The sequence below is a fragment of the Aspergillus oryzae genome, chromosome 7 (genome assembly GCF_000184455.2).
Source record: "Aspergillus oryzae RIB40 DNA, chromosome 7".
Taxonomy (NCBI): Eukaryota; Fungi; Ascomycota; class Eurotiomycetes; order Eurotiales; family Aspergillaceae; genus Aspergillus; species Aspergillus oryzae.
This window is the reverse complement of record NC_036441.1, coordinates 2,311,035-2,327,356: the sequence shown is the minus strand read 5'-3', so window position 1 is coordinate 2,327,356 and position 16,322 is coordinate 2,311,035. Positions and strand designations below refer to the sequence as shown.

The following is a 16,322-nucleotide window of genomic DNA, read 5'->3' as shown; positions in this document are numbered from 1 at the left end:
GTATGGCCTGAAATATATCTTACGATATTACTTTACTTCACTGACATAATAACGGGCATATGTTGAAGGATAGTAACACTTGTCTCAATGTTCACCTATGAAGGCTATTATATCCCAAGCTAATATCCTCTCCATCATTCCTATGTTGACAATCTGACAGGCTCATAGAGATTGCACAAGCACCCACCATACTAGCCATCCATACTGTATTCATTTTCAAGGCCCCGGGACTAAGTGCTTCGGTAAGTGATAGGCTCTTTTTTTTCATGGTTACGGGAACGGCATATGGTTCTGGAAGCGTCCAAAGAAGCATGGGAGTATTTCACTACGGTTCCTTAGATTTGATACTGTGTATTGGCTTTCTGATCTTGGTGGTCTTCTTTGGCATATTTAGAACTAGAGGGGCAAGTCAATTTTGATCCGCCATGAATTGCTGAGCCAGGTGAAGAAACAAGCCACCAAGCATTTAATAACATCGCCAGCTCCACATATTGATCTAGGAGATGTCAAATTCGAACAGAAGGCTTATTTGCCAAACAGGGTCTCCTTTGCTGATTTGGACAGTGCTGACGCGTGATAGAGGAGACCCCTATCGATGAGACATCTGCTGCCTGGTGGGTACACCTTTTTGCATAACCACATCCATTTCAACAGCGTAAGAATTGCCAGTATCTGAGCAAGAGACGTAATTGAGCGAAAGCCGCTGTAGACGCTTGACTTGACTGAAAGGACATAGTCTTAAAGTGCTTATTTGACTAACAGTGGGGGTTCCTCCACCCAAAAAAAATAAAGAGCTAATCAGAGAAGTCCATGAATTGGCAGATGACAGGTTTCTCCAAAGAAACCCCACTCGAGTGCATCGGCCGAGTCGGAGGAGGACACACTGGTTAAGTTCAGAAAGAGATGGAAGGAATTGAGCTACGTCAGAGCCCACCCACCAATAAATCCCCCACTACTGTACGGATCATGAAATCTGATGTGAAAAGACGTGACAATACTAGTATTTGATGATCGTGTCAGGTAGCAAAGGCACTAACTGATTCTCAGCGTTGAAACGGTGTGCCATCGGCGGAACATTTTTGCCTCTCTCAGGGAGATTTGAAATTACTAGAGATGTATGTGGAATTCAGCATCGCCAGTAACTAGCTGAGACAGGCGTCAGCCAATCTCGTATCTCTCCAGAGTGAGGTTCTGATCTTCAAATACAGGATTTCTAATGTCTGTGCGAGCCACGCAATTGGTGCCCATGGGGTCGGTGGAGTTCGGATAAGAACTCCGTTCTCCTTAAATGAATGAACATTTACCCCGTGTACAGGGGGTGTCAGTGATATCATATGCGGATAGTGAGGCAAAGGAGCTATAGTATTGGATTATCATTGTGGCGCAGCTACACGTAGGGCTATAGGGGCTGTCATGCCGAGTCATGTTGATTGTGGAGATAATTTAATCGCTGTCGTGGTGCATGGCAGTAGGAGAGGAACTTTTCTTTTCACCACTTGAGATGGTGATGCCGAAGGGGAGTTATAAAGAATGAATGTAACATCCTGTGCAATACATCGTCATGCTTGTAATTCTCAATGAGAGTTGCTATTAATAAGTGAAGATACGATGCATAAACCTCCCTGAACATAGCTTCGTCGTTGAAGTCGACGGTATTCCAGACCAGTCCATCGGATCGGCAGTTTCTCGAAGAAGCCCTAAAACGGTATGAAGGTATGTTCATCATGATGTTATGTCACAACAAGAGCAATGTGTGACTTCCTATCAAAGAAATTCAGGAAGTTAGTGCTTGCCAGTGGACGGTCAACACGGGAAGCTTTGTCCAAGTGCTGATCTCTCCGCGTATGATTGTCTCCTACCATTGGGCGCCTCTTCGGTAAGGATATGGAACTACAAAACTAAACCAGAACGAAGTGCACCGATTTGTCTAAGTAATTGCTTGGGCCATTTCCATTGCCGGGGTCCTTCATCCATTATAATCTCCCACGCGATTTCCTTATTGAGCGATTTGCATGGCTGCTAAGATAAAGCCTGATTGATCACTGCTACTACAGTCCGCTTTAATCGCGTTAACCCCCAAGCTTCGCATGCATTTCAGCTTCACATGCCTACATCTTCACTCAATGCAGAGCATCCTGTGCATAAACGAGCGAGATACATACATAAGCATATATGTTGGCTACAGAAGTGGGCGGTAGCAGCCATAGCAATGCATGTGATATAAACCGCCCAACAAGTATTAGTCGACTGCTCAACAATAATATCCAGATATATATGCAAGTGTGGACACTCCATCCTTCTACATCATGTAGGTACTGTACATAACTCTCCCCACCAGGTCCCCTGTTAGTTTCTTCGTGCCGTTCCGGTTTTATTCGGAGCCAGAACCACAACAAACTTCGATGAAAGGCTATTGAGGTTCCAGACCAGTGGAAATGTGATAGGTCCACGGGAGTCATGGAGAACGCGCGCTTTGAGTCGGTGTTCACATTGGTGGAATCGCAACGACATGGTGCGGAATAGATGGAGCGGTATATTCCGTCATCCATGTACGGAATAATTAAAGGCTATAGAATGAATAAGTCCCAGTACCTGCCAGTGAAACGAGTCGATAAATTGGGCGCAAAGGCTTGGTTTTGGTTGCACGGCGGCCACCACCGGAAGCTGTCATATTCCCGATACTCCAGCATCCCAAAAGCCTCCCGAGCCCATTAACCAGGTCCATGGGTCGACATAGTTTACTAGGGGCGCGTTAGATATCGAAGAGCGATTTAAGCATCAACTGATTTAGGGCGGTTAAATAGCACACAGACCCTGCTTCGTACTACAATACCACACACAGTATTACTGTTGTACCACTGGCAGGTTTTCCACAAACAAAGGGTAAGAGTGTACATAGAATTACTAATTGATACATACGAATAGAATCGAAGAGACTGCCTTCGTTCATATTGGAAGAAGTATAAAGTACTCGTAGAAGGTGCTGAAGTTACACATCTCATCCCTCAACAAACAATGGAGAGAAAAGACGGTCATACAACACTTTCCATGCCATAGGATGAGCACGGCGTAGGCGTGGGAATTTTCCGAGAACTCCATTCCAAATTAATTTCCTCTTTTCTTCTTTCTTTCTTTCTTTCTTTCTTTTTTTTTTTCCCCTCTTATTCTCGATTTGATTTGAGTTTAGGGTTCACATAGTCTCATTAGGTTCACTGAGGTCAATTCGCAGGCATTTCGGGGCTCTGCCTTATTGCTCATCTGCACCTACGGAGACATTCTTTTAAGATTGTCTCCACAGCTAACGAGTCATGTGAAGGATCAATATTCGAATACCTAAATCGGGCACTTTAATTCAATATTGATGTTGTATTTATAGAGTAAAGGTGTTGCGAGAGTATGGTCATCTTCCTAACTCCTATTGTTTCAGCTCCGTCACTATGGGCGTAGAGTTACTGGCCCAAGGTAGTATTCAAAATTCAAATATAAATGGGCGACTACTACTGGACGAAACAGTAGCTTTTAATTATGTAATTATTGCTCGGGTCCATCCTTGAGTTTGGAAAGTGTAGGACGAGAATGCGACATAGGTTAATCGTCGCACTGCACATGCAAGCCGCGAGATCAGGAGATCTGTTCCTGGAAATGGGAAATGATGAGGGACTAACACAATGTGGGTTGAAAATATGTGCATGGTTTGGTATGGAGCACGATACTACCCCTCACTTCGACAGGAGGCCCAAGTCCTGACCACGTCCGATCGATGGGGTCTGATCATGGTTCGCGTAAGGAGGTGGCCAAGAAGTGGGTGGTTGATTTGATACACGACAAATTACGTTCTGGGAGCTGTCCATTTTCACAGTCGCCACCCTCATTAACGATTCTACAGCGCTCCAGTAGAAATTCACAGCTGTACTGACAACAGTCTATGGACTCTATATATTACCAGTCAACTTCTCTTCTGAACGTTTCTTCGGCCTATTTCCGGATTTCTTATTTTACAGACGCGCAGACCACGTGGCTGTGGGTACATAATTTCGGTAAACATGGATATCCACCCACGTAGGTCATCAAGGTTGATGCTGTATCCCAAGCGCACCCGAAATACAACCATGGTATACAGGGAGTGGCAAGTTGGCAACAGAAGAAACTTTGCTGAAATGGACTGGTTGCTTCCATCGGCTCTTAGAGAATGTCGGTATAACACAAAAAGTCAACAGAGCCCGATCTGCAAATCTCCGCAGTTAAACTGGTAACTCAATAGCGAGGCTTTAGTTTCAGCTTGGCCGGTTAATCGTCAGCTATTCCTGCGCTTGATTTCACATAGCCGCTGGAGTGGGAAATTGGTATCGCAAGCTATTCCACATAAAGATCCGATCTCCGAAAGACTTTCGCTAGCATTAACCAACATATCTTAAACATGTCTTTTTCTGATCGTCGGGCACTTAAGTATAATGAGCTCGATTGTGATACGTTCACTTTGGGTTGGCAGTGCGACAACGGTAGAACCATGGTACCTAACCAGTTACAAAGAAAATGAAATGGGTGCCACATCAATCTGATAATGTAATCTTAGTACAGTACCCTGCTGGCTAGATACTCCGTAGTAGGTAGTTAAGCTCACTCACTTTTTTTGTCAACACTAACTACCAATAATATCTTGACCTTCCCAATGTGAAACCTCGCTGTGCTTACCAAAGTAAGTAGGACTAAGATCTGCCCTGAACCAGACCCTCGGAGCTCGTCAGACGGGCGGTCCATCCCGCTGTCAATTAAAGAAGTACGGAGTTTATCACGGGGCTGGGGTTATACGAGCAATAATTGCCTGAGAGATATTTAGCTGACCAACAATAGGCAGCCACTATTTTCAGTTATTGTTATGCGGCCGATATACTCCGTACTATTCAACGACTGATAAACTTTGTTTCTTTTAGATCAATGATCCACAAACTGTTGGCCGTTCGGGTGAACAAGTGCACATCGAATATCCACCTGAATTTGCTCTGAGACATTAAATTGATTTACGGAGTACACCGATCTTTTGCAAGTCAGAGATGACTTCAATTGGATGCTGAAGCTCGTGACGGTGGTCAGCCGTACCGGCTGGTCTTCTACTCCGTGTCTCCAGTGGCTTTCCATGTCTTGGTCTGCATGCTCCGCAGATAACCATGGCATATTAAGCAGAGTGCTCATGGAATATGTGATTCGGAGTTCGGCTAATAAATTACAAATCGGTTGTGAATTGTTGCAGTAACCAGTGTTTCGTCACAACACGGCCTATGCCTAGTCTTCGTCAAAAAATTCTTCTATTGCATGGTTGCTACTAGTTGCCACTGATGGGTCCTGTGATACATGTATTCATGGGCGTTTTCTATTTAGCGTATATCGGTTTTGCATTATTCCCGGGCTCTATCAAGGTTAGATTGCGGGTTGAGCTTCCATAGAAAAAACGAAGAAAGGGAGAAACCTCGCTGACAACTCAAATAATATCGTGATCTGTTATCACCTTTTGCATTTCCAGCCACGGAGGAACTCTATTCCCTCCATTCCAAGTTTCCATGTTTGACAGAAGCATAACATTGCCGACGACTTTTGTCAAGACCAACAACCGTCGTGACATTGGTGTAACCCATTCCTTCCAAATATCCATGTTCGGTGGATGGAGTACTGTCTTCCACAGTGTACTGTGTAGAATCTTCAGACAAACGATGATGTGCAGTACGGGGCCATCCCTTACGTCCGACGCTCCATTATACTGCCATTCTACGCGCCACACAGCATGCATGCACATCACCCGTAGAAAACTTTGGCAGTGGATCACATCATCGCCAAACCTTGACTAAAGTCAGGGGGCTTTGGTTATCGAGGTTGAGCGAGACGTTGTGCGACTTTGTTCCGTCCCAAATCAACGTTATGAAACATACCTAAGCTAGTGTGGGCTATGTCATAGGTAGAATTGTGGAGGCTGATGGGGTTCGTAGTTACCCGATGAGACGGTCTATGGACTTGGGACTAAGTGAAGATCCAGAAATTTATGCGGCCAACCGACGGATGGTACCAGGGAGACGGGATTAGGCAAAGTTAAAATTGCGGATCAACCGGACAGCGAGGGGGGAAAAGGGAAGAGGAGGATTCGGCGGTGCTTGGGAATGGCCGCCTGGAGAGAATTAATTGGTGGCGGTGGATAGCTAGCACATGGTTCAATCAGGTTGGGCGTTTAAGTCACGCTTGATATGGGAGGGGAATTCCACGCAGGGTTTATTGAATCTCTTAAGTTGGAAGGCATAACACGGTCTGATATTGATACGCCCGGGCCGAGGTGATCTCTTTTCCCTTGTAGAGTATCGCATGGGTAGGTGTATGTATTCGTCCACACAGAGAAAGAAACAGATGGGTCTAAAGTGGCAAAAAATGGCGAGCCGGAGCGCCGGACACTTGATGATCCATTACGACATGCCGTCAATTCTGCCCCTCCTTTTTTCCGATGCCGAGAACACCCAGCCAAAGTTTTGGGTCCTTGACTGTTTACTCGTTCCGTCCAAGTAGAGCGGTCTTCAGATGGGGCTGAACCCCGCTAACGGATGACGGTCGGGCTCTGGTACCTCAGCTATTATTGAGTGCTACTAAAGTAATACAGATTTAGTACAGGATTCGCGTTGTAATACAGCGTAAAATTATTTACATCAACCAACCTAGTTTCACGCCCTTGATCGCTCTGCACTGGTGTAAATACGCGACAGAACGATGGGAGTTACCTACTAGTACTGGGGACTTTCCAGTTCAGGTCGATGTTCCATAGTGCTGATATTATATTATCATTACTTTTCAGAGGATTTACTTTCCCTCGGTACATGATACAGGAGTATACTGCAAGGGAAATTTCCCCGTATAATATCTCTGGATGGAGTAAGTCTCCCAAAATTCATGGCAAAGTGGTAGATAGGGGATTGGCTACTATGTACTTCACACCACAAGTAGACTCTAAAAGACACACAGCCTTATTTGTTGAGCATGGGTACTGACGGGCGGTAATTTGGCATTGCTGTTTTCCGAACGTAACCCGAGGGATACATAATAGTTTGACCCAGGCATGAGCCTTTCCCAATCCAACACCCGTGACTGTACCCGTGACCAAAATGAACTTTGGAAGGTACGGGTACTGTGTACTGTATGTACCTGAGGTATGCGTACCAAAGGAACCTTCCCGTAACTTTACCAGTTCCCGACCGGGTAGCACCATGGATAGGGAGCGGTTTGTTCCTGCTGATTGGAACAGGTGCCGTTCAGATACTCAGTATATTTTGATTTCGACCGTGGAGTTGTGCTATGTAAACAGTAGTGAGGTGAACTATTCATGTATGTACATATAGTTACATCTGGAGTACTTTATGGGGTATGTGCGTACATATGTAAGTCAACAGGACCCAGCTGACAGGGACACTCCTTGAATGATCTATTATGCGCTTGCGCTTCAGCTTCAGCAACATGCCCAATTTTTATATAACCAGGAAATGCTCCACATAAAAAAAAGTGCCAATAAGAAACACGGAAAAGAACAAAAATTATTGGCCTTTGAAGATATAGAAATGACTTTTCTCTGTTCTGGAGTTTCACAATAATGAGGGTAACATGTTCTCCGCCTTTTTGAATCAGGCGGTCCTCCTGACTCCTCCTTAATCCATGCAGAAAGCTAGTTTACAGGATACGTACTACTACATATGCATGTGTGGTGTTGGAAAACTAAGGTATGACCCTTGATTCCAACGACCAAGTGACAACCCCATATCATTGATCGCTTCTCACCGTCTTCTGCTTTTGCGTGGGGCTGTGGTTGAGGGCACTTCTTGGGTCACATCATGCATACCTCGCACTGTCTTGATCCCTCTATGCGAGACTCTAGCTTAGACTGCCTGTGCTGTTCTCTCTCTTTTTATTTTATTTTATTTTATTTTTGTTTTTTACCAGTGTGACCCCCCTCTCCATTTCGAGTCCAATATGTATTGGACATACAGCACACTCGTAATCTCCATAGATATGTGTCCTTCCTCACCTGAACCCACTGGAAGAATTGACTTTAGATCTAACCCACCAGAAAGTCGAAGATGAAGATAGGGGATACCTTGCCAATAATAAGCTGGATTAAGCTTGATCACAGCATTGGATGGGCACCAACAGACCCAAGGAATGCGTCTGAGAGGCTTAGGTGTTGACAACAAGCATGTCTAGAGTATGTAAAGTTCCGTACTACTGTCCAGTTAGATTATTGATATACCAGCCCTTGGAGAGGGATAAGCCATTCCGGGTCTCTTTCTTTCATCATCAATCAGGTGTTGCGGCCACTCCATATGTTTGTTCCATTCCTGGTTTCACTTGCTTCTACCCAAGGCGATGATCTGAGAATAGACATATGAAGAGCTTAGGGGGGGGAAAATTAACAGTGAAGGTTAAGGAAGGAAAGGATATTTTTATTTAATTCGCCCGCCTTCTCTTGAGCCCCTTTGCACACAGTTCTTTGTCTTTTGGTAATTAAGACTTTTACCCCAAGTATCGGTATTTCCTCTTTATCCGCCATATCTTTTGGTGACCAACGCAGTCCACCGCTGAAATTGCCCCTCCGGATTTTGGGCACCGACCACTCTCTGGTCATCTCACGAGGCACCTGTTCCCAAGAAGGAGATTGAAAAGAGAAGGATCCGGGCATGGCCTGGTATCAATTGTAACAGTCATCATCCTACTTATATATTTCCTCATCTCTACCTGGCAAGGGTACGTAAATGCTATTGGGCGGTCCAGTTCGGCTCGGGTGACACCAATTCCCCCAAGATAATTCCATGTGGCACTGAGAAAAATAAAAGAATGGAGCTGATTGTCGGCCCTTGACAGGATAGGAAATTGAAAGGTAGCTTAAACAATTCACGGATTCGCCGGTGTGTGGTTTTTCTTCATTTGTGATTCTCCTTCCAACCCGTCCCGCGTTAGCAACCAGCTCCAGTTTGCGGCTCCACTCAAGTCAATTTTTTTTTTCCCTTCTACCCTTTTCTGTTGTTGCTCCCCTTCCCACTTTTGTTTTCCTTACGGCAGAGTCGAAACCGAAACCGAAGTATAGACCAGAAAATAAAAAAAAAGAAATAAAAAAAGCGATCTGTCAATTCTCGGTGGCTTGTGGTACCTAATTCTCTGCAAACCAGGATCCCGGTCCAGGTTACAAGACCCAGCCGAGCAGTCAATCAATCTGTCAGAAGGAGGCGCGCGTTAAAAAGCAACGAAAGACGATCGAAGACTCAAGGGAAAAAAAGAAAAGGAAAGATTGTTGAGAAACTAAGAACAACAGAGAGGGGGAAGAGAAAAGGAAGGATAGCCTTCTATTATTGCTCTCACTTCTGTCACCACTGGAGTTGTTGAGATTGTTGTTTCTATTGTCGTCAGTATTATTTGGATTATTATTATTATTATTATTTTTATCTGTAAAGGGAGGAGACGGAAGTTCTTCATCCATTCATACTACTGACCACTAGACACTTCTCCCTACGGACATTCCCTCCACTTCCAGGGTTAAAAAAAAGATTACCAAAAACCAAAAAAGAGGGGCAAAGTCACTCTTCATCTCAGTCATCAGTCAATCAGTCCCATCCATCAATCAATCAAGAATTTGCTATCACAGTTCTGTTTGTCTGTGGATTGACGTCCCCCATCCCGTTAGTATTCTTCTTTATTACTGCTATTGTTATTATTTTTCTTATTACCACCTCTCTTTATTTTTTGCCCCCATACCTGTCTATCATTCTCATCGTTCCGCGACTCTTATTTGTCCCCTCCTACTTTACTTACTTTGTTTCCCCAGCAGATCATTCATTCCCACTTGGCCACAGTCGGGTCCCTTAGGTAGATACCTACCTACCGACTTTACTGGGTCTTCAAACCGCCCCTCTTCCTCAATCCTCATCCACTAACTACTGACCACTACTACCAACTACCCGGACTACTTTACGGCACTAACTAATCACCACTTTATCTCAGTTTTCCTTCCTCTCACACCTGGCGGTAAGTTCTTCGACTTTTACCTATTCCAGCTTAATCCCTCTCCCTGCAGTGTCTCCATTGCTATTCCTCCGTTCAACTCTGGCAGCGACTTCCCGCTTTTTATCAATATCGTTCCCCTCTTTTCTAATAAACCAGAGCAGACCCGGCCTTTTTTTTTTTTTTTTTTTTTTTTTTTTTTTTTTTTTTTTCACTTTTTTGGCTTTCCCACCGTTCGATCTGCTGTCGCGCACAACGCGACCCGACGGCTTGGCTTACCTATCTCCCAACTGATCGGAGAGTAGAGGCAGTGCCAAACGACCGTCGTATTTTATTTCATCCTTTGGGCCACCACAGTGTACGTACTACTATCTTATTACTACTATTATTATTGTCGTCGTGATTTAGGATTCTCTTGCCGTTATAAGAACATCATCAGCACTATTTTACAACCACTTTACCCCTGTTCTAGCTTCGTTGGTTTGCTCCTTAGCTGCGCTTTTTTTTGTTTTTTTTTTGTTTTTTATTCCTATTTTATTTTTATTTATTATTTATTTTTTTTTTTCCTAATTTCAACTTTTTTTTCTTTCTTTTTCTTTTTCTTTTTTTCCCTTAATTTCTCGTTTCCCTTTTCCCTTTGCGCTCCTCTTCCTCTTTCCTGATTTGGACTCCTCGTCTGCGCATCTCTTCGGCGTTATAAAAAGAAAAGTACAGTACCTATACGGAGTACTCCGTACTGGAGAAGGTATTACTTACATACCTTATTTTCTTCCCACTGACCAGGGTCGGTGTGTCCACTCCAGTCGTTAGCTCCTGCGCGGATCTCGTTCTTTTCCATCTACCCCCCCCCAGCTTATACTACTTATGACAGGTACTAAGTATTCTGAGCTCTGTCCTTGATGTCCGACCTATTATTACTGTTACCATCATTCTGGGTTTCGTTTTGCATTAGCTTTCCTTTCCCTTTAACTATTACCACTTCTTACCTAATTTCCCCAGAGTTCTTCTTCCTTTATTATTATTTTTTTCTTTTAAAATTTCCTTGCCAATGTTGCATTTGGTTGACGGTTTATAATACTGGCTTTGCGATCGTTATCTTTCAAACCCACTATAGCTGACTATTAGAAGCTATTAGGCTGTGGACAGTTGCTCCCATCCGGCAATCAAACAAACTGGAGAACCTTGGACCTCTATTCGCGTGATATTAGAACGTCAACCGTTCTGGCGTCGCCGCTCTGTTCAAATACCGCAAGTTAAGATTAGCTCCACGAAAGAGAAGGCAACCAACCCACTGCCAACAACTGAGATCTTATCCTCAAGAGCTAATTGCCAATTTTGGGGAACCTCTGGCGAAGCTCTTACTGTGGTAAGACTCCACCACCATTCATCCGGTGTAACTCACCAGTGTATGGAAGCCTAAACCCGTCCTTGATAGCAATTCTCTGGGACATGATGTCCTCATGACCGTATGTCTCTCGCACTGAATCGACCGTCCACTGCGGATCTGCGGCGATCTGGTGATCCTAGCCGTAGCTGCGGACCCACGATTATGGAAATTATCTCAACGGACGATAAGCCGAAAACACTTCCTGCCTTTTCTGGACCTGCGCCCCCAATGCATCGCATTCCTCCCGACGGATCGCATGGTCCACCAAGTGTGCCGGGAATGTACGAACAGCCATGGCGCCATTATCCACCCTACGAAGGTCACCCAGCAGAACAACGTCGAACATCTACTGCTCCTCCGCCATTATCTTCACATGGGTACCCTGTTATCCCGAATCGCGAACTGCCGCAGCTTCCTCCCGACGGCCCGTATAGCCGACAGGGAAGCCTAACGGGCCCAAAACACACACCAACGGAAGCGCATCCATCGTTCCGGGGTCCCATGAACGGGACAGCTCATGAACCGGCACCGCATTCTGCGCCGCCTGAGTACCGATCTCGGATGTCTTTTACTCCTCAAGAGCCACATAGTAATGGCGATGCTCCGCCTCCATTACCGCCGCACTCAATTCCCCCGGCTCCATATTCTACTCCTGTTCCGCCCATGTCTCATACACCAGCCCCGTATGATTCTAGCTACTACCAAAGCCAAGCCTATGGCATTCGCCAGCGCAAGGCCGCACGAGCACAGCAGGCAAGTTAACTTTTATCCTCTTTGCCGCAGAGTGCCCACTGGATATGTATATGTGAAAAGGAGAGGGTGTTGCTGACATGTTCGCCCCATGGTTAAAGGCTTGCGATCAATGCCGAGCGAGGAAAGCAAAGTGCGATGAAGGTCGACCGTCATGTAGTCATTGCAAGGAAAACAACTTGAACTGCGTTTACAAAGAAGTCCCTCCGCACAAGTCTGTGTTCCTAGCTCTTCCAGTTCACTACTCTGAACTAATGTTTGAAGGACGCTAACAACATATGCAGACAAGAAAAGGCGACCCAGCTCTTATTAGATCGATTGCAGTCATTCCAAGACGCTATATTAGACAGATTCGATCGTTTAGACCAGCTAAATACGGAGCACGGGAACAATTTCAACTCCATCCTGGCGAAGATAGACGCCAAGTCCGCATCTAAGGAACCACGGAAACCGGCAGTCCCGCAATTGGCAAAGAAGGACATAATCGATATCCAGGAATCAAAAGCCAAGGATGAGAATATTGCTACAATGCAGGAGCAGATACCAGAACCAAGTGAAACGACCACAGAGCAAGTTGTTCCTTCTGGTGAGGATGGTGAGCTCTCAATCCCTGTAGAGCATACAACAGCGGCCCACAAATTGCTGTTGTGGCCTTCAATTCGGAATCTTCTTCGTCCAAGAGAATATGATGAGGATTATGTGATGAAACTTGAAGAAAAAAGGGGCTTAATCCGTGTCTATGGCCGTGGAGAGGGAGATGAGACTAGTGAAGATCATGGCATGTGCTCACCGCCAACGACCTTGAGTACTAGCTTCAATGAAAGTCAGCCATACTACCCGGCATCCCCCCCTAATGGACCTTGGGGGGTGTACGTGAACCAACCCCAGATTAAACTTGAGAACAAAGGGCTTGACGAGGACGGCATGCTAACCGCGGACCCTGATATGGTTCGTCGTTATCATAAAAGCTATATGAAACATATGCACCAGCTTCATCCATTTCTTGATCAGAGTGACTTGGAGAACAAGGTCGATCATTTTATCAGGATGTACTGCCCATTGAAAGGTCCTGTGCGGTCCCCAGGAGTACTTAACAATCACTTGAATGATATGCCTCGAGGCGCAAAACGAAAGCGTTCATGCGAAAATTTACAAGGTGTGGGATGCGATGCGCAGTCTGCTGCGGAACAGGGTAGCGGCCGGCGTATAGAAAAATCCATCTATAATGCTATTATTCTTCTGGTCCTCGCTCTTGGCAGTATCTGCGAAGCCAATCCTGTGCCCGGCCCAGTCACAGATTACCAGGTGGACTTCCGAAAAGAGACAATATCTGGTCCTCCTACGCACGGTATATTATCACCCGCGGGTTCGGATTCTCTTCCTCAGTCGCAAGGCAGCGGTTATGTCGCGGAAAATCACACCTTTGCATCTCCTTCATTAATAGGCAATCGACAGAGTGGTGCTGAGGGGCACCCAATATCCCAAGACAAAAACCTGGATTATATTCCTGGATTAGCATTTTACGCATACGCTACCCAGATCCTTGGAAGTCTCCAAGGAGCAAATAGACTGCCTCACGTTCAAGCTGCCTTATTAGCAGGACTTTATGCAGGCCAGCTAGCGCACCCCTTCCAAAGCCACGGATGGATCTATCAAGCCGCCAGGGCTTGCCAAGTTTTGGTTCGATCGTATGGAATACCATCTCTGTTCAAGCAAAAATAGTATATGACACTAATTAAAACCTCTAGAAAACGTTACACACAGATGCCTGATGGCCCCGACAAGGACCTTTACGATTTTGCGTACTGGACGTGCCTTCAGCTAGAGAGGTATGTGTGCACCTTCTGTACTTTTCCTTGCTTTCTTTTCCCTATAATCTCGGGGAAGTGCTGAACTTGTATCCAGTGATATACTAGCAGAACTTGATCTTCCCGCTAGCGGCATATCCCGCTCGGAAGCTCGCATCTCCTTACCAAAGGGACGGTTTACTCTTAACCTTCCGAATGAAATTTCCGCCCCAAGTACTATGATGATGTTTTTTTACTCGGCCCAGATTCATCTAAGAAAGGTTCTCAACCGTGTTCATACTGATCTGTACAAAGTTGAAAGTGAGTTCTCGGTGCTTGAAAATGATAGTAAGTTGAAGGAAGTATACTAAGATAATTGTCCGCAGAGCAAGGACAGACCCATTGGTCATCGCACGTTCAAGAAATCTTAAGTATGAATCTCGAACTTTGGCGAAACAGTCTACCTGCTGTGATGAAGTGGAAAGACACAGATCCACCATCAGAAGAGATTAACGTCGCACGGATGCGAGCTAAGTACTATGGTGCACGTTACATTATCCATCGCCCTTTACTTTATCATGCCCTTCATTACTATGGACAATTAGACCTTCGCGCATCATCGGATGGACCGTCTACTGAAGCTACTGCTATGACTTCTTCCAAATCGCAGCAGATATCACCGTCATTGAACCATAGTCAAGGTGCCACGAACATGGCACGTTTGTCAAGTGACATAGGTCCTGCATCTGGGCTTACAGGGATTGCACACCGCGACTTGCCCACAAAGCTACGAAGAGCTTGTAAAGTTTGTATTGATTCGGCTATGCTAAGTACAGTAGCCTTCGATGGCATAAAGGGTCGCCCGGTAGTGACCAACATTTTCGGCACTGCCCATGCGTACGTTGAACACCAACTGCAGATGTTATGTGTGGGTTGAAATGTATCAGCTGACATTCTTTATTGTACCCTCACAGACAATTTGGTAACATGTTGGTATTGTCCGCTACATACATGTCTAGCCTCTCGGAACTAGTGGATCGAAACGAACTCGAGAGACTTCTTAAGCGAACGATCAACTTTCTGCTGCAGAGTCGTTATATTTCTCCTAGTCTCCGAGCCGACGCGCGAATTCTTACTGAAATATACGAGAAAATATTTGGAAATCCCTCAGAGTGGAGGGATACAACCGATTAAGCTTGGCAGCCTGGCCTATCTGAATCTCGAATTTATGATCAATAGCATTGCTGGTATCTGCGATGTGCGCCTCAGTTATACGAGTACACTGCAAGCTGAATGACGCCCCTAGGTGGCTATAGAGTTCGTTGTGACCCGCCGGCACTTCGATTTCTCTGCTCCACCAGTGGGCTATCCCGAACGCGCTTCAACGTTCAACTTCGTATCTAACTCATGATATATACGTGTATTTGCATGGTGGCTCATTTGTTTGTTTTTAGTCTCGATTTAAGATACCACCTGCATTTGTGGTTTGTGTCTGTGGTCCTGTCCTGTGCATGTGGAGAGGAAGGGTGGCTATCTGACGGTTATCTCTGTTGGCTTTGTTTTCTTTCTTTTTTCTTTTGTGGTATTCCAAAGGTGTCGGTTGGCGTCGACTGCACCTGCTAATCGAAGCAGGAAATGGGAACGGGAGGGATCTCTTGTTGCATTTCTAGCGGTTCATGGAGGATTGCCTCCGCATACAATACATTTAGGAACTTCGTATGGGGTGCTGCGCAGTGCATATTGCAGATTAGGCGGTTATCACTTATGGTATTAGATCATTGGCGGCTCTTGTTATCGTTGCTTGTTGGAATGATAGGTGTCTTCTGAGTCAAGGGCGCATGCTGATTAAATCAATGGACGTAGGCTGGGTCTGCACATTATCCTTTCCTGTTCGACATGTCGCATTCATGGTACCTCCTTAGTTCTTGAGTGCGATGATGACTAAGGGGTGCATGAACCTTCAGTGGCCATTGGTCCCTTGTATCTACCGTATCTTAAACCTATAACGAAGGTTGGGGTTGTCCTACGCCGGCTATGACTTTGCCTAATTGTCAGACCCGCGTTTGAGGTTCGTGCCAGAGGGAATGCCTTGTGTCGGAAATGGCCATTGTAGGTTGTGATAAGGATGGTCATGTTCCATGGATGTTGTACCGAGCTTATTCGGATCCTTTTGCTGCCTCAGGCACCGGTTCCAGCAGCCAAAAGTCCAGGTTGTTTCGTACCACGTTAACCGGTTGGGCGGGGTGGAACCCTGTAACCGAAGTACGTACTACAGTGTACTCCGTACACTGTAGTCTTAAGAGGCTGAGTTCAACACTTAAGATATCTACTCATTTCGTACAAGACTGGTCACATCTAATTATGGGCACTAATGGTCCAGAATT

At 45.4% G+C, this 16,322-nt stretch overlaps 1 protein-coding gene across 1 annotated transcript; it reads left to right on the top strand.

The window, feature by feature from the left end:
- Nucleotides 1-12,064: 12,064 nt before the first annotated feature.
- On the top strand, nucleotides 12,065-12,840 carry clcA (putative C6 finger domain protein; the record flags this gene model as incomplete). Its single annotated transcript, XM_023233154.1, has 4 exons — nucleotides 12,065-12,154; nucleotides 12,253-12,365; nucleotides 12,436-12,746; nucleotides 12,770-12,840. 4 exons carry the CDS (start codon nucleotides 12,065-12,067, stop codon nucleotides 12,838-12,840), a joined length of 585 nt encoding a protein of 194 aa, XP_023093687.1.
- Nucleotides 12,841-16,322: the final 3,482 nt, after the last annotated feature.